The sequence below is a fragment of the Phalacrocorax carbo genome, chromosome 1 (genome assembly GCF_963921805.1).
Source record: "Phalacrocorax carbo chromosome 1, bPhaCar2.1, whole genome shotgun sequence".
Taxonomy (NCBI): Eukaryota; Metazoa; Chordata; class Aves; order Suliformes; family Phalacrocoracidae; genus Phalacrocorax; species Phalacrocorax carbo.
The window spans coordinates 38,014,991-38,033,760 of record NC_087513.1 but is presented as its reverse complement, the minus strand read 5'-3'; the positions used below and the strand labels follow the sequence as shown (position 1 = coordinate 38,033,760).

At 42.4% G+C, this 18,770-nt stretch overlaps 1 protein-coding gene across 1 annotated transcript in view; it reads left to right on the top strand.

Annotated features, from left to right (window-relative positions):
• WIF1 (WNT inhibitory factor 1) overlaps nucleotides 1-18,770 on the top strand; it is a 46,209-nt gene that overhangs the window by 21,454 nt on the left and 5,985 nt on the right. The window contains exons 3-7 of the mRNA XM_064448777.1: nucleotides 3,470-3,578; nucleotides 9,448-9,588; nucleotides 13,631-13,726; nucleotides 15,341-15,436; nucleotides 16,799-16,894. Coding sequence (XP_064304847.1) covers nucleotides 3,470-3,578; nucleotides 9,448-9,588; nucleotides 13,631-13,726; nucleotides 15,341-15,436; nucleotides 16,799-16,894 — 538 coding nt within the window. The remainder of the gene's footprint in view (nucleotides 1-3,469; nucleotides 3,579-9,447; nucleotides 9,589-13,630; nucleotides 13,727-15,340; nucleotides 15,437-16,798; nucleotides 16,895-18,770) is intronic.

Below are 18,770 nucleotides of genomic sequence, written 5' to 3'. Positions count from 1 at the left end.
AAGGGATTATGGATTATGTTTTTTTCCCCCTTTATCTCACAACAATATCCAAGGAAATTTTGTTCTTGCTACCAAGCCACTCACAATGACCACTTACAGCACAAATTATGGTAGTCACTAGACAATATTTTAATTGCATAGACCTATCTCTTCAATTAACCATCATGAGTAAATTTCATGCTAGGCTGGAGCATGTTAAATATTTGCTGAGAGTGTGTTGTGTGCGTTTGAGTCATGATGATTAATGCAAGTTAATTGGCAATCAACTCAAATTACAGCAGGACAATACTGGAGACTGGATGTAGGGATTGTGTCAAGACAGTTTTTTTCCAAATAGATAGGATTTATGGCAGACAAATCTTATTTCAGATTCACAGGTTTGAGGAGTTAAACTACTCTGCTCCACTATGCAGCCTCTCTAGACTGTGATTTTTGTATACAATTTTTATATCAAAATTTAACCAACTCAGTCCAGCACACATGATTTGCAAACATACTCTGCAGCACATGGCTTCATAACTTTGAAGTCGTGCTATCTAGATCTACCGGCGGTGTTTCAGGTCTTCTTAGATACTATCATTTCAAGAAGTTCAGTTTTTGTCAACTCAGCAGAGGTATAAACCTTTGTACAGAAATGGTGAGAGAAGGTTTCTCCCCCCAGTGCAATGCGTGGCTTTTCTCCTGAGCAGCCTGTTGCTTGTGCAATGTCTCTTCCCATCTTTTTAACGTGTGAGCAGAATGTACTCCTGCCTCAGGCACGAATCATAGTTACGCCTCTGCTCTGGTTAGAGGAATTCCTTCCTTGAAAGGCGGTGAGTATTGTGGCTCATGCAGCAATTGGTCCCCTTTCCCACAGCGAACTTTCTTTTTGTCTTTGTCCTTAGGCATCGTTTCAACTCTAGAATATGGGATTCCAGTTCCTTTCCTACAAATCAGGGCTCTGGCTCACAAGCTGATCTGCTATAACAGCGTGGCTGGAATGGAAATATGGGACTGAAGCTATTTGGTCTACTTACCAGTTGTTGTTTACTAGAGTAGTAAGAACATAATGTTTTAATATCCCAACCCATTATGACCTGGTTTAGATATAGCCAAACATCAAAGCTAACCAATGAGAAACAGACAGTACAGCATTGACTCACTCACTGTACTATTCTATAGATGTATGGAGACATATAATTATTTTTCTGAACCAAAGTTTTATTTGAAAACAAAAATGTTCACAATCTGACTTTATGGCTTGTTTTCATATTTTGGCATGGTATACTGTATTGGAAAAAAATGTCTTTAATTAAAAGCAGCCTTTTGAACATTACCCCAGACTTCAATTTTCATCTCCTGTTTTACTGCTTCTCTCCATGTCCCCGCTCCCTCCCACATATACTCCATGTGTTTAACCCACCCTTAATAACTTTCATTGCTTCCTTCCCTATTGTTTTGCGAGTCCTCCTCTGAGGTCTCTGTGCCTACACAACACCCTCTGAAGACTGTGAAGAGCGTAGCCCCTGCATGCTGTTTGGGCTCTCCTTGCTGTCCCCACAGAGCGAGTGGATGTGCTGCCAGGGCTGATCAGGAGTCTCATAAACACCTACCCAGCTCACGAGTGCTTTGCTGGTGTCACCAGGAGTGAAAGGGAGATGGTCGCTCACATGCTGCCGGGGCTTCCACTCAAGTTAGCAGAGCACAGCATCACAGAAGGGCTGAGGCTGTTCTGAGATCAGACAGTCTGATCTCAAGATGATCTAGTCCATCCCTCTGCTCAAGCAGGGTCACCTAGAGCTGCTTGCACAGAACTGTGCTGAGCTGGGTTTTGAGTACCTTCACAGATGGAGGCTCCACAACCTCTTTGGGCAACCCGTGCCTGTGCTCAGTCACCCACGCAGTAAAAATGTATATTCTCAGGCTCAGATGGAGTATTGTTCCCATTGCCTCCTGTCCTGTCACTGGGCACCGCTGAGCAGAGCCTGGCTCCATCTTCTTTATACCCTTCTATCAGCTATTTATACATATTGATTAGATATCCCCTCAGCCTTCTCCAGGCTGGATGGTCCCAGATCTCTCAGGCTCTCCCTGCATGTCAGACAGTCCAGTTCCTTGATCATCTTTGCGGCCCTTCACTGGTCTCACTCCAGTAAGTCCATGGCTTCCTTGCACTAGGGAGCCAGGATATTTCAGGAGAAAAAGGACAGTCCTCTGCTAAGGATATTGACTGCCATATTGTACGCATAAATTAACTACGTTTATCAGCCCAAAGTTCTCATACAGTTTTGACTTTACTCTCTCTTTATTTCAGTATTTTAGCTAAAGAGCAGACATAAAAATACTGTCTACTATCAGTGGGTTGCTGGATGAAGACACATTTTTGCCAGTGCCCATGCTAAGGTTTCTTTTCTGGGAGCAGCAAATTGCATTACCTGTGATCCCTCATATGCTTCAGTGTAAATGAGAAGCCAGACTTTAGGGAAAAGGTTCATTTCCACTTGCTTTGCACACCTGTAGCTGTGCCATTGACAGTAGTGGAAGCCTCCAGTGACTTGCTAGGATGCATACATCTTAGGCGTACGTGGCGCGTACAGCTGTGTTGCTGCATTGCAGAAGTATGAGGTCACTTTGCATTGAATATTAAGAAATATTAAACAAATGACTCAACAGAGAGGCCAGGACCCATGGAAGAAAGTACCAAAGCCTACAATCTGTGCCACAATGCAGGTGCATATCAGGAGTAGGACGAAGGTAGTGGAAAGTATTTTTAAAATCATGCCAACACCTTTTGGGGATCTCCAAAACAAATAATTTTTGTTGTGGGTTAATAGTGAGTGACATGAAGCCAGCTCAGCTCCACCCTTGGAACGATTTAATGAGCTGAGGTTGAACAAGGCAGCGTCAGAGCTGTAAGCAAGACACGTGTCCTAGCATGGCGCTCCAGTAACGTGGCTGTTCATCGTCCAGCGCTGTTTCCCCAAGGCAATGTGCCGTGCTGTGCAGATCAACCAAGAGCAAGCTTCGGATATTCTGATGCCACAGTTGCATCGTGCTTGTGAGTACGTCCTTTAAGCTGCGCTTGCAGTGCAGGCAGGTCATCCAGGCTCACCGGTCAGCTCCAGGAGGATTCTGCCCAAAAAGCAGCTTTAGCTTACTGTTCGTAATATTTTTGTGGTCTGCCAGATAAAAGGTGTGGGTTGTAAAAAATGTCTTCTCTGTGTAACATAAGTTCGCTGTATGCATGCCATTTTCCTTGCTGTTATGCTGTGTCCTGATTATGGTATGGTCACTTGCAATCTCTGAAATAAGAGGAAATTATCTGAAAATTATGCTTATGTGAAGAAGCACTCAAGCAAATAATAGAACCAAATCCCGTGAATGACATAATGAAAAGTGTTGTATTTTCTGCTGTAGTTTATACGCTAAAGAGCTTGCTTCCATTAATGCAATTATAATACATACCGATTTTTTATTTATTTTGTCATAGGCTGAGTACTTCTACGAGTTCCTGTCTTTGCGCTCTTTGGATAAAGGCATAATGGCAGATCCAACTATAAATATCCCTCTGCTTGGAACAGTTCCTCATAAAGCATCAGGTTTGTGCTGTTGGTATTATAAATTCTGTCCCTGTAAAAAATATTCCACATAAAGTCTAAATGTCTTATTATGAATTGCAGTTCTGAAGTTTATTGCTAAAGAAACGCTTGCCACAGTGCTTGACACTGAACAGTTTGTGAGTGTCTTGCCTGACTACAGCAGCATATTTCATCAGAGCCAAGTCACACAAAGCTTTTATGTGTAGATAAATCAGCAGAAACTTGTGCAAAACCGTTGCATAATATTCATGTGCATGAATATTATTACTTAAGTTCTGCAGCTTTTGGAAAACAAAATCTACGATCACTGTAAGGAACAGTTATCAAATTATTCTGTTTCTCAGAGGTTGCAGTTTGTGGATGTTTTACTTTCAGTTAGGGTCAGCTGTTGTCACGGGACATTTAGCTCAAAGACACAAGTTCTAGTTTAGGACATTATCATTTACCCCTTTCCCTTACTTGTGCATTCTTCCCCCTTCACTGGAGCTTATAGCTCTGCAGCAGATGCTGAGCCCAAGCCAACGCGACTGCTGCAGAAGCACTGTGGTGCACAGTGAGCCAGGTGGAATAAAACAGCTTTCCATGAGAGTTTATCAAATCCACTTTGCTCTAAAGTGGATGAATAACAGTCTACACGATCTGTTCCAGGGCTAATATGTGGTAGTCTCTGGCAGAAAGGCAGAAGTGTACGTCTGGGTGACAATAGTGTCTTAGTGATCATGGTTTCATGATCAGCCTTAGCCAACTAAGACCATGTGGGAAAAGGAATGAGAAAAGGGGCTGCATGGGGATCCAAGTGTAGCACTGATACACAGGTTTACACCTTTGACTGGACTTTCTTTCTCTTTTTTTTTCTTTTAATGTATAATTTCTGAAAGTTTGTGTTTGCTGCCTCCCATTTTCAGCTTGCAGTAGAATGCCATTGAAGTAATGTTGCAGCACAGCTTTTTGCTGTGGGGCCAGGAATTTAACATTAATGATTACTCTCTCTACTGTGGATTGAATGACTGGTATTGAAAATGGCTTTGGATGAAGAGTACTATAATATTTCCACCATAATTGCTGCAATTTAATTGATTGCAAACCCAATAAATTGGCAAGTAAAGACATTTATTCTAAATGTAACCAAAAAGGTCACAAAGGCAAAGTTCTTTGTAAGCATTGAGATTATTTCCACCTCCATATAAAGCAGGTGGGATACGTGGGAAGCTCTGCACTCAGCATCCTCTAATATAAGCTACTTTCTCCTTTAATTTTTAACTATCTAGAAAGGCTAGATGAAAGTGACTCCCTAGTGATTATGTTTGGGAAAACATAATCTACAAGTGAAAGGAGGACAGAGATGAGAGTTCACAGTTCCAGCAGAAGGTCTGTTAATTGTCATAATAGGCGGTCTAATTAAAGCCAAAAAGCACTTACCATGTTTGTAGCACTGGTACCTCAGTTCCAGGACTAATATGGGCATGTCCCTGGTGTTTCCTTACATGGAGCATGTGCAATGCACCACTGCATTTAGTATACATAAGCTGTATTTAAGGTCTGTTTGGCATTATAGTGAGTCCAGTGTTTAACGGCGATTGATAATCAGTACGTGTGCAGTATTTGAAGCATGTACGCTATTTAACAGTGAACCACCACCATGATGGTGGTTTATTTACGCTGCCTGCTAGCTGGGCAAAATGAAAAAGTAGTCTTAAATAAATACAAGCTATAAAAATAGTGAATGGTGGCTAATTTGTTGTTATTTCTATAATTTATATGTTCACAAAACTGTTCTGACAAATCTAGTCTAGTTTGGCTGAATCTATCGCATTACCAAATAACTTTTCTGCAGGTATGCATGTCAGAAGAAAGTCAGTCACAAGTTTGTATTTAATAACAAATCAAATGTAGTAAGTTATTCTTGAAAAAGCTTTTTAGCCCAAAAGATTACACTAATAACAATTAAGGAGGAATAAAAAAGGAAAGACAGCTGTATTAGACATAAGAGTGGTAAACAAGAATGAGGATTAGCAGTTAGGTATCTTACTCAGAGGTAGCTGAACCCAGTGCTCTTGTCAAAATTAGTGGACTTTTAAAACTTCTTTGAGGATATTTGCCTACCACCAATAAAGCATATGGATGGCTTTAGTGCTTTAAGGCCTGCCTAGCCTGCATTTTGTCTTATGGCCAATGGTGGCCGTAAGACCTGCGGAAGAGCAAGGGGAGGGCAATCATATGTGATACTTCTGTTTACCCTCTCAGCTCTGACTAGCTTCCGCTCAGAGGATTTCCTGAGTCTTAAGTGATTTGTCTTTTTTATAACCCCACATGGTTACAAATCTCTCTTTCCAGTACTTTTCCAGGCTCTTTTTGAGTCCAAATAATTTTCCGGTATCTCCAATGGCTTTTGCAAGGAATTTACTGCCTCCCATTCTGTGAAGATCCCCTTCCCGTTGTTTCGAGTCTGGCTGGAACAGCCTCATCTGATGGGCACTAGTCCTTGTACTGGTAGTGACAGCAGTCAATCCATACTGTTGGTCCTGTCCATGCCAGCCATGATTTTGCAGATGTCTATTATGTTCCCCCTAATTCTTCTTTGTGCCAGGCTGAAGAGTCACAGCCTACTCAGTTGCTCCTCATTGGATGCATCCTTGTTGTCCTTCTCTCAACTTTCTCTAATCTAGTAGATCCTTAATGAGATGAAGGATCAAATTCTCTTCAAATTTAAATTAGATTTAAATCACACTGGTTCCTTAGACTCATTTAAAAATCCCATCCACAAATCCCAGGATTGCTACTCACAACACACGTATTGTTACACCTAGCTGCATGGTAAGACGTTCATATACGGTGAGAGGGCTGGTGAAGATGCCTTTCAGCAAGAGCTGAAAGAGCTAAGACTACTCAGCTTGTCCAAAAGAAGATGCTTGAGTGGAGTGTGGCTACCTGTCCAATGAGAAGAGGCTGGCTGCTCATTTGACAAGGGAAAGATCTGGTCGTTCAAAATGAGATCAGAAAGTTCAAAAAATGAAGTCAGGCGTTTTTGGTAGTGGCAGTGATTAACGTCTTGAACGCCACTCTGAGGAAAGTCAGACCAGCTATTGGTCTGTGACCAGAAGAAATGTAGTGGCCTGTGGAGCTGGCCCCTAAGTGACCTGAGCCAGCGCCTCCTGTCCCAGTCTGCACCAGCCAGTGCATTGCCGTGCTGGTGCCACCGGTGCAAGCTGACATGCCAGGGCTGCCGACACAGCGCTGCCTCGTGCAGGTCACGCAGGCCCTCCAGCCCACTGGTCAGGCTCAGGACACCTCCTCCCCCTGCCCACTGTTGGTGTTGACACATTAAAACCTCGGTGCTGAACAACCAACAGTGCTGAAACTCCCTCCAGCTTTGTGGGAGAAACCGGTGCCTTCTCTGGGTACAGCAGCATCTATGCTCATTCAGCCGCGCAGGTCAAGAGGGACAGACCCTGCATGCCTGCTTCTACTGGGAATGGTAATTCAGAGATGCCTCTTAAGCAATCCCACCCCTGAAACTGTAGGAGGCTTTTGGTGGTGGCTTTTACATATTAACCAAGTGGGTAAAGCAATTGCCTGCAAATTTGAAGAGCTGTGCCGATACATGGGAGTTACTCAACATGCCTCTCATGGAGACAATTTAGGAATCCTTGATTTGCTGAACAGAAGGAAAAGGCATGAGCTCCCAGTCAAAAGGGATTAAACCTGCATCCTCCATGTCCCAGGAAAGCATTCTAATTACCAGCTAAAATTAAATAAGATGTAAACCACTAGGTTTCCTTAGGTTCCTTTTCAAATTAGTTAAATTTTTCCCACACCTGCTAGAGCCGTCTGCTCTGCAACCCTGGGTGCAAGCGCTCCAGGGGATGCAGAAATATAATGTGCAGGAGGGGTGATTCTGTGGCCTGGTGGTGGGATGATGGCTGGCAGAGGGAAGTCCTGAGCTGTATTTCCCTCTTCTTGATTTTAGCCAGTGATGGGCAGACGTAAACTGCAACCTGAATTTGGGAAGCAGGGACCAGACCTGAGGTTTGCCCTGCCACAGCCCGCTCAGCACTTCGGTAGCCCACAGGAGCACATGGCCACGGTTCTGAATGCAAGGGACTTTTGCTCTGTGCCTTGTTTTGACTGTAGTGCTGTTGCTGCGTGCCTGTTCAAACAGGCATAAAAAGGCAGGGATTCTGGTAGAGTTTAGGGACTTTATTTCAGCTCTGAACCACTACAGAGCTCAGCCAGGATCCAGGTGCTTGTTGCTCACTGGAGGGTCCTTTACTGCATTCCTGTGTGCCTAGGAGTTCTGACGTATGGGGAGTCCAAAAATACGGATGCTTCCAGGATGGGGATTGCTGGAATAAGGGATTTCTGACTGACCTGTTTCCTCAGACTTTAGCCCTAAGAGATGCATGCCTGGTCTTTGCCCTAGGCTTTTAAAGCCACAACCAAATCTCAGGGGAGGTCAGGGGTTTGCTACTAATTCAATGAAATCTAGATATAGCTATAGTACCATCATTAAACTTCTGCCATATCTTCCTCCCCATAACAATTTGCTCAGCTAAGTCACACATATCCTAGTACAAGCACTGATTTCCTGCACTTGCACTGTCAGGTGGTTACTACAGTTTAAGTAGTTCACTGCATTTATATTACATTTAAGCCACTGTAAGAGTTTCCTTCTTACCACATGGTTACATGCTTTTTGTAATGGTCTTTTAAAAGGTCAGTGTAAAAGTGCTTCAGCAATGAAATTGCTTTATAATGAAAACTGCAACAGACCTTCCAGTCTGTAGGACTTACCAGAAGCAGAATGTGTTTCAGCAGTAAATTAAATTATTGTGTATTATACCAAGGCAACAAATAGCAAAAAAGGTCCAATTTATGACTTGCAGAATTTTTTTTATAACAATCAATTTAAAACAAACCAAATGTAGGGCTGTTAGATCAAGATTTGGTTCTGAAATCTCAGGCCAACTTCAGAAGAAATGAATAAACAATTTCTGTTACCTGGATCTAATTTATAAAGCAGCTAGGAAGAGCCAATTTTGAAGAAAATAGATAAAATTGTTTCATCTGAAGATTATTTAAGATCACTTGTGACAATCACAGAGGAGGATTCCATAGCTCTGAGGTATCAGGCTTGCTTCCTCATTAAAATACTCCAGATTTACTGGCCTTAATTATTTACTTAAACTCTTTGTAGTTCAAAGGTGTTTGAATACTTTTCCTGGAAAGGCAATCTCCAAGTATCGCTACGCTTAACAAGTTCTGTCAGAGACTAATGTGTCTCTGTCTTCTTTTTAAACATTCATACCCATGATCTTACTTATCAAATGTGCCATCTTGCCACCACTTTACCGAGTTAGTTTTGATTAAATCAGTATTTTATTTAAGTATTCCAAACCAGCAAAACATACCTAAATTAACTTTTTTCCAAACTGTGTAAGGTGTTTTTGCAGAAGTTGTGTGAGAGCCTGCAAAATTTAGACTCAGAAGTGAGCAGTACAGCTTAGAAAATTAAATATAGGCTTCCAGCTTGTTTTGGTGTATCCTTTGATACCTCCCCATGAGTAACTGCCTTGCCTGCAAGCAAAAGTATGTTTGTGTTAAGGTTGCTGTCTGTGCTGTAGACTGTTGGGGTTATGTCAGTGAAGGAGTGCAGGCACATCTCCTGTGTTGCTGTACTTCCAGTCCTGGAGCCTCCTATGAATAAGGTGATCTGCGTATCTCTGTGTTACAGGTTTTCATCGATGGCATTACTCTAAAGCTTAAATATAAATATGATCTACATTTTTTAGTATTTCAATGTATGCTTTTATATGTGTATAGTTATATGTGCGTGTAAATACAAATATTATTGTTATTATTCTCCTTTAAGTTGTTCAGGTTGGATTTCCTTGCCTTGGAAAACAAGATGGGGTCGCTGCATTTGAAGTGAATGTGATCATAATGAATTCAGAAGGCAATATTATTCTCCAGACTCCTCAGAATGCCATCTTCTTTAAAACCTGTCAGCAAGGTAATGCTAAAGAAGACTTCCTGAAATACCATTAGACCTGGTCACCCTCCTTTCTTACGTTTCATTCAGGAGAATGGCTAGAGACCAAGGAAATAAAGTGCTCGCACAATATGGAGCAATGGTGGTGAATGCCAGGCTGTTCTGGCTCTGTCTGTGGATTTGCCACATGTTTACTAACCCTTTTCTAACTGCCAACTATGTCTCCCTTAGTAGAACAGGGCTAGAGGCATTTGTCCTCCGATTCACAGCTCATTGCATCAAGGACCTTGATAGAAATGTATCACGTGAGAAGCACCTGTTAGCAAATCATTTGAGGTGCTTGTAGGAGAGCTAGTCCTGTGGAAACAAGATGAGGCTAACATTTCCAGAAGTGGTACATAATTTGGAGAAATGAACTTCTGGGATCTGTAGCGGGGATGCTGATGTCAATAAATACTGTTTAGTGCCTTAGTTCAACAGTTCCTTAAATCTCAACTTGCACATACACACCAAATGCAAACATCCTACATCAGAACATTTTTGCAAAATTTGGCTTCTCTGGATCTCAGATGGCAACCTCTTGGTTTTGGATACAAGTAAGGTGGTGGAGGCTGGTCTGCAATACTTGCAGTCATCAAGCAGTAAACACACACAGGATGCGCTGGTAGAAGGGCACCATGGAGTTATTGCAATGTTTACTTGGAAAGGAGGGAACCTGTTTAATCAACCAATCTGTGAACCATAAACACTATATAATAAGACTTTCTGGATTAATTTGATGCACTACAAAGAGCTATAATTACCACTTTAAACTGAGGTTGTGGAAATTGAAAACTCAGTATCTAAGACAAGACAGTTATCCCATGTCGTGTGCAATTGTATCAAATTAACCCATGATGCGGCTGATGTATAGAGAGTGAGATTTTCATTCTTCTCCTATTAAATCTTCATTCCCAGTCCCACACTTTCTTCTCTGCGCTCTTTTCTCTGAGCTAATTGGCTGTAGTGTGGCTTCAAAGAGCGAGCAGCAGGAGCAGGAGTTGTTTATTCTTTGAAACCTCACTACACTTAAATAGCAAAGCTGCTTGTCTCCTTTGAAGCCTTGCTGCTGCCAATTACCCCAGGGAAAGTGCACGAGGGGGAGAAGAAGTGGGCAGAGAAACAGGAAGAAAAATGGGGGCTTAATGGAAGTAAAATCAATGAGATCTTGTGTAGGAAGCTGGGTGTCTGATGTAAATACAATACAAAACATTTGCTATCTTTTTATTTTCAGTTCAGTTCAAAGATACTGAACTTAATAAACTTTGGAAATCATGCTGGGGTAATCTAATAGGGAAAGCAGAGCTACAGGTCTGTACTGTGGAACAATGTGGCTTAAACAGAGAGAGCTCCAAACTCAGTTTAGTGGTAGCATTCATCCAAGTTATCATTCCTGTGCTATTAGTTGTTGTTGTTACTACTATTTTGATATGAGATGTAATATTTAACGATTTAGCAGTATTGCATCATATGGCCTCTCAGGAAAGCTGGGCATGATTATTGTCCCAGTCTTTTGTTCCTGGAGCCAGCTGAGAGGTGCAAGGACAACTTCCCAAACACTAGATGTGGGCAGAGGAGGAATTTTCTCACCTCATCTCTTCCTGGGGTAACTCCCACTCCTGCCCTCTATCCTGTGAGGTGGACACCGCACTGTTTTGGGACAGATGCTGAGAAGGATGAGAATGTCCTTGGTTGGTGTTAAGCAGGGGTGAGTTTCCTTCCTATGAAAGATGTCATTCATGGCAAGGAGCTCCAATTCCTCCTGCCGGGGCCCCGGTCACAGTTTCCAGTCACTCTTGGCCATCCAGAAAAGGCCCCCACTGGAGGAAGTGAGGGGAGCAAGGGAGCAATTTTGTGGGAGAGGAGAGGATTTGTTGTGGCTAAGAGATGGCCACACAAAACATTATGTTTTCCTATTTTTCTGTTTGAAATGGTATGTATTTAAGCATCCATTTTCTGTAATGAATAGCAGCTCTGCATTCGGGTACAAAGAGGGAAGCATTTCCAGAAAGAGTCCTAGGCTACAGTGTTGAAACACAATAAGACAAAAAAGCCTTTACCGCTATTACTACTGCTGCAAACATCTTTACTTTTAAAGCAACACTTTTTGCTTCATGTATCTTTGGCCTTGGATGGAAGAATATTTTAAAATTACACCTTTCCTCCTCTCTCTTTCCTGTTTCTTTGGCAGCTGTACACAGCATCCAGCCACCTGACCAATACTTCAGATTTTCTTTCCTTTTGCTTAGTCTCAACGCTACCCTTTGCATCCCGCTAAATAGAGAGCTAGACCGTGAGCGCAACGGAATACTGCTCGTAGTTACGGCAGCCGTCGTTTCCTGTGGCTCTGATCAGCTATTAGATAAATTTTCAAAAACAAGTTTATTTGTATATGAGTCCAGCTAACAGATATGTCACCTGACTCAAATATGAGAAGAAGGGAAAATCATTCAAATTTATTTAAGTCCAGGGTTATGTTTTCCTCTGTATTAATAGGAGTTACAGTTAAAAAATTTCTGTGGGCTGCAAAAGTGCCTTAGGCAACCTGACCCTCCTGAATTTATAGGCATCCTGCTACTCCTTACTGCTTTAAACAAGTGCACTTTAAAGGCTATAACTGCTTGAATTTGAACTCAGGTATTATTCAGCTGTGAATCAGTGTGAATCAATGGCACACCTTTACAGCCTATGGATGGTAGGTGCCAGCACTTCCTGATGAAATCAGGTGACAAGGCAATGGAGAAGAAGTAAGGATGCTGTTGGCAGGTGTTGTCAGTCACAATGTTTACAGCACTGTTACACTAAAAAAGAAGAAAGATGTGATACCAACGTTACAGCCAATTGCTGTCTGATAGATGACCTTCAGGTTTGGGTTGAGATGGGTACAGTAAGATTGCTCTCTCAGTTTCGGCTGCCTCAGAGTTTTTTGAACCTTCTCACTCAGAGTGTCACGCAGCTTGCATCAAGGTGAGCAGGTCATGCCTACTCTGCTAAAGCTGCCTTGTGGCCCTGGTACCACTGATCACAAGGGATGTGCGCTTTTTCCAATGGGAGTAGGCAGCCTCTCCTGCCTGCTGCCTTCTCCACCCTGGAGGTGTTCAAAAGACATGTAGATGTGGCACTTCAGGGCATGGTTTAGGAGACATGGTAGTGTTGGGTTGACAGTTGGACTTGATGATCCTAGAGGTCTTTTCCAACTTTAATGTTTCTATGATTCTCTGTGAGGGATCTGGGAAAGTGTTTCTGAGCAATTGTTTTTCTACCCAGCAGTCATGTTTTCATGGGGTTCCATAGGGTTCAGTTTGTTTCGCTGCTTGTTCCATGGACTCTGGTGGTTTTGAGGATGGTGATGGTATCCAGAGGTATTTCTCATCCTTGCATAATGCAGCCAGTGTTGCTATATGCTTTAATGTTTGATCAGTAGCTGAGATGTGAATGAGTTGGATGGTGATACAGGACCACTGTGCAGGACTGCTTTCATCTTCCTTTCTGGCCTTCTTTCCTCTAGCCTTGAAGCTGACTCTTCCATTACAATACAGATTTCACCACTTTGTCACCTCTGTAGTAACAGACGTAGCAATTAATGCAATGCAAGTTGCAGCGCAGTCTACTTAAAGCTGCAGAAATTGAAACTGGTCCTGCATACTGAGGGCAGGTCTAACCAGCGATGCAAGTCCTGCACTGCCTGCTCGTTTCCATGTGGAGGAAAAAGTGCTGGACTGAGCAGAGCATCCGCATTACTCATGCACTTGCAGAACAGCAGAGTGATGGAAATGCACAGTCTGACAACAAGCACATTGTGTGTTTGTCTGAACATGTGATGAAATCTCTGTTTTAGACTAACAAAAGGAAACTAATTTCTCTTGAGGAGGTCTTAGCTGAACTTCTATTTCTGCCAGCATTTGCCTGTCTGTCAGCAAGTATTTTTACTGTTGTGTCAGAGGAATATATTGATCCTACTGAAGGTTGGCTGACAGCTGAAGTATGTAATATCCAATTAAGATTGTCATTATATTTTATGAAGCGGAGTGTCCAGGAGGATGCAGAAACGGAGGGTTTTGTAACGAAAGACACGTCTGTGAATGTCCAGATGGATTTTATGGGCCTCACTGTGAGAAAGGTAACTTTAAAAAAAGTCTTCTCAACTTTTACAATAATCTCAACAAACTGTAGCTACTGCACTGTAGCCTCCCCTAAAAGAATGGCCTATTCTGAAGATTTAATATATTTTGAGTCCACACATATAAGAGAATTACTATCACCCATGGTCTAATGGAAACATCAGTTGCTTACGAGAAAGATGTTTTCTCTCTGAGAGATTGCTTTTAACAAAAACTGACAGAGTAGTTAAGTAATCGTTAATCACAGGGAATCCATCTGGTAAAAAGGTTAAATAAAATTCTTCTGCTAATGAGGACTAACTGGGAAACAAAGCACAGGACTTCTGTTGTTCAGCATTTTTTAATTTGGAGATAATATCTAATTTGGAGATAAGATTTGGAGGCAGTCTGACAACGAAGATGGGAAGATGAAGGAAAGAGTCTCCTTTTCCTTTCCATTAGTGACTAATAGCCCCGAATGACATTTCCAGGAGTGGGGGACCAAGAAATTGAGTGACGTGGTGAGGAAACTAGCACTTCTTCCTATGTCTTCCTTCACTCCCCCCCAGTTGCAGACCCTCCCCAGGGTGACTTGAGATGGAGCAAACCATAGCCATGGGCATCTTATTCCAATAGCATCCTTCACTCAGCTCCCAGATGCTCTGGCTACATCCAAAATATGAAGTACAAAGGATGAGTTCTTTGGCCTGGAGGCCAACTGGGATGATGCAGTTTGCATTCATATGTTTAATAAACTCTCTTACCCTCCAAAAAACCACCCTCCAAACTCCCTTCTGGGAGGAGCCTGTGCCTGCTGCTTACTCCGGGTCCATGCCCATGATGGTTTGCTGGCTGGCCAGGGACAAAGCCATGCCAGGAATGGCACCAACAGTTTCACAATATGGATGATCCTGTGCCCCCACTTGGCCCCATGCCTGGGTGCCGTTTAACTCACTAGTATGGATCCAGCCTCTCTCCATGTGGGCAACCACAAAATGAAGCATTGCCACCTGACATGCCTCCCCGGAAGAGCCTTGGGGGGGTGGCCACAACTGCAGAGAAGGCTTGGGAGAGCACAGGGGCTCTGGATAGGGTTCACGGGGAGCATGCAGCACAGTCAGGTCACCAAACCAGGCCACACGACAGGCTTCCCTAGCCTAAATTAGGTATCCATGCTTATGTTCAGTTATGCAGAGGGAGAAGGGAGGGTTCATTGAAAAACCTGCTTGGGAACCCCACTGAATTGCTGACAACTCTGAGCTCAGCCCCTAAAGAGACAGTCCTGTTTGCAGAGCGGAGGCACCAGCTACAGCTCCAGAGTCCAGTTATAGAGATGGCGGGGGACTTTGCTCTCCCCAGTTTGGAATTAAACTGTACAGGAGGCAATTTCTGCTTACATATGAAACAAGATTTGAACATAATTTAATCTTCACTTTTTTAGTAATGCTGTATACAAATTGCCAGATATGAACCAGAGGTGTAATTGATGTAACCCACTTCCAAAAACGCTTTGCAAAGGTGACTGGGTACATTCAGCAGAAGGGAAAGTAGCTTGAGGAGACAATGTGCTGTGTATTCAAATAGAGAGTTACAATCATACCAGCAATGTTTTTTCTGTTCTTCCTGCCCCTCAGCACTATGTGCTCCTCGCTGCATGAATGGTGGGCTCTGCATCACACCCGGCCTCTGCATCTGCCCCCCCGGATTCTACGGCATCAACTGCGACAAAGGTAACTGCCGGCTAAAACCCCTGGGCTCCGTATCTGGCAGCCTCTCTCTATTCCCCGGTGTTAGTTTCCCTCCAGGAGTGGATTTTGGAAAGTCAGGCAAGTGATGAAGTAAGTAAGTTTTAAAAGCTTTGTGATTCTTCAAATAGATGCTCTATCACAACCTGGGAGCCGTTGGACGTGCTTTTGTAGCTGGATGTGCGGGCATCCATACACGCCAGCTCTGTGAAGGGTGATTCAGATAATTGCTTTAGTTGATCCACTGAAAGCTGTGGGACCTACTGCAAAATTCACTTATATTTCTGGCCTAGAAGAAAAAATTATCTCTATTTGAACCCTAGTTTCCTGGAGTAAAATTAGTTTTACTAATTATTTACTACATTAGTACTTTACTACATTACTACATCTGGACACATGAAAAAATAAGCAGACCATTCATTTTTTGATGCTGCGTTGTGGCTGAGGAAGGATAAAAAGGAATAATCACTTGTTCAGAACAGTAATTTGGAACAGTCCAAGCTACCATGTAGAAAATAACCAAGTAGTTTCCTGCAGAAATATAACTGATCTGCTCATGGCAGAGCAGATTACAGAATATCACGCTGCATTTACTGCTGCAGAACTGTGTGAAGCAAAGACTAAATGCAAAAGGTCCTAGTGTGCTTTCCAGCAAAATGATGGGAACCTTCCTAGGCCTGTAGGTATACTTGCACAAACTGTTGTTCTCAATGTCCTTCTGACTTTTATCTAGTCCTTGATGAGAGTTTTGCTGCATTTAAAAAACGTTTCAGAAGTGCCCTGTAATGAAATGCTCCCAGTGTCTTGAAGGATTAATGTGAATCCCAGCTGTTTGGTGAAAAGTCACATCTAACACAATGTAAGCAATTTAGCAGGTGAGACACAGCATTTGCATCCATGTCACCACACAGCAAAAACTTATAAAGGTTTCTTTCTAGTCAATGCATTAATTAAGAACTGTAGTGAAGTATCCTCTTGTAGAAGTATCTTCCAGTCCTAGGTTCTGCTCCTTTTATCAGACACTGGCAGTTTCAATAGCAATAGTGACTTGATCCTTCAACAAGCTTTACACGTGGGGATTGATAAAGATGTAACACCATCTGTCCTCAGGGACCGCATTGCTGTATTGTTCACTTGTCTCTTTCTATATGACACGTGTGTGTGCCCAAATAAAGCACGTAGGAAGAAATGCATTTCAGTCTTCCTTTGTAAACCAGTTGAAAAGACCATAATGCAACCTTTTTACCTACTCAATGTGTATTTATTATGATCAGCAGAAAACATTATGGCCAAGTCAGACTGAGTTCGTATTAGTGATTTAGTTCATTCCTGTTTTATTTGTTTCAGCGAACTGTACAACAACCTGTTTAAATGGAGGAACGTGTTTCTATCTGGGAAAATGCATTTGTCCTTCGGGCTATGAAGGAGACCAATGTGAAATTAGTGAGTAGCATCTCCATGTGCTTGCTTTCACTTACGTCAACTTATTATAGTGTCAGTGTCTGAATGAGAAGTGCTACCTGTCTCTGCTGGGCTCACAGTGAGGGTCTCGCACAGCAGTTTGGGGCCCCTGGAGAGTCAGATGCTGCCTGCCTTCAAATGAGTTTCCTACTAAGTTTGACTCTTTGCTAGACCATCTCATCCCCTACCGTGTTTTGTTTTTACTAGTAACTGGGCTTGGTAACAACCCTCAAGCTGTAAGTGTGCAGGCAATACCCTGTGGCAGACAGATGTGCTGCTGTGCCAAGCCTGTGTGGAGCAGCTATTTTCAAAAGTTACAGCAATTCGTACTTGTGCACAGCAGATTATGTTTGAGCCTGCATCTCTGAAAGAGCTACTATAAGATGGGAATGGAAGGGTTTGGGGTAAAGGGAGGACTGAACCATAAGAGCTGAGAGCTTTCACTTAACGTATTAAGTTGCATTCACATGACAACTGGAAAATCCATGTCACAAACATCAGAAGACTTGCTATATTCAGAAGTTTAGCATCAAAGCAATTAAAAATATTTTAGCTCATGGTTGATCTAAGTGTGCTGTGTAAAGCTGGGGGTGGAGATACGGCCAGGCTGGACCAGACCTGGGAGGTCAGCTGTCAAGTATTTGATCTCACTAGAAGAAGAGTTTTCTTGTAGCTCAGTTAAATTGGATTAATTCTATAGTTCCCCACACTTCAACATGGGCATTTCAGTTCTGAGAATGTACACCTAGGTCATTCTTTCTGGGCTTAAAGTTTCTAATGTTCACAGGAGCACGGAGAGCAGCATTTGGCTTGGGAGAGCCCGTAAGAGCCAATTTCTTAATATGCATCAGTAAAGACAGGCTTTTCTCACAGTTATGAAACTTGTATCGTCAAATAATTTGGAAACACAGAGAAATAAACTCTGCTGATAATGTGAGACGGTAAATGAATTACAGTGCAAAGAAAGAACACAGATACCATAAGACCTACATTCTGCACAGTATTTACATGTAGATAAACAGTAAACTTATGTAAATGTTTCACCATATCCCTATACAGTAAAAGGCATTTTGCAACTCCTTTTTACCCAGTCAAAACTGGAGACAAATGGAAGCGATGAAGCTTTATTGTTATTAAATTAATAAAGATCGCCCTGTGATATAAATCCAAATCAGATGTCAGCAAGAACAACAGTGTGGGTTTCCACTGAGCTTACCTTTGCTTATATCAAGTTCAGATTTGACACTCTGACAGAACCTCATTTCTTTCTTCAGCCCCCAAGAAGCCAACTGCTGATGCTTCTCAGATGATGAATAAGGTTTGGTTCAAAGTTTGAGAAGCATGTATTTTATGTCAGTGGTGTTTTTTTGAGGAAAATTCTTACAACTGATATTACAGTATGTAAAATTAAGGCTGTTCCACTTAATTGGTCTGTCCCAGGGGCTCTTAAGCTCGTTGTCTACTGCTACTTGAGGTAGGTACAACTGACTTTGGCTTCTTGCAAAGGCTTACCTGTGCAAAGCAAATTATATTAATTAAAATACAGGCAGTAAATTAGTTTCTGTACAAAAGAAAAAAAAATCTCAGGATCAGAGTATGCTAAGAGCTAAGCTGGGATCATATTAATGAGAGCAAGGAAAGCTATGCACTTGCCTTGGCTTTTGTAAAGCTGCAATGTCAATTGTTAGGCCATGATTGATGGCTGCTACCACCTCTGGGCACTGCACCAGTGCCAGCACAACAGTGGAAGACTGTGAGAAATGCTAGACAAGGCTTAGAAACACCAGAGGAGAAACACGGCTCAGTCTCTTAGATCCAGAGCCAGCTATATTCAGTCATGAGGGTCTTGAAATAACAA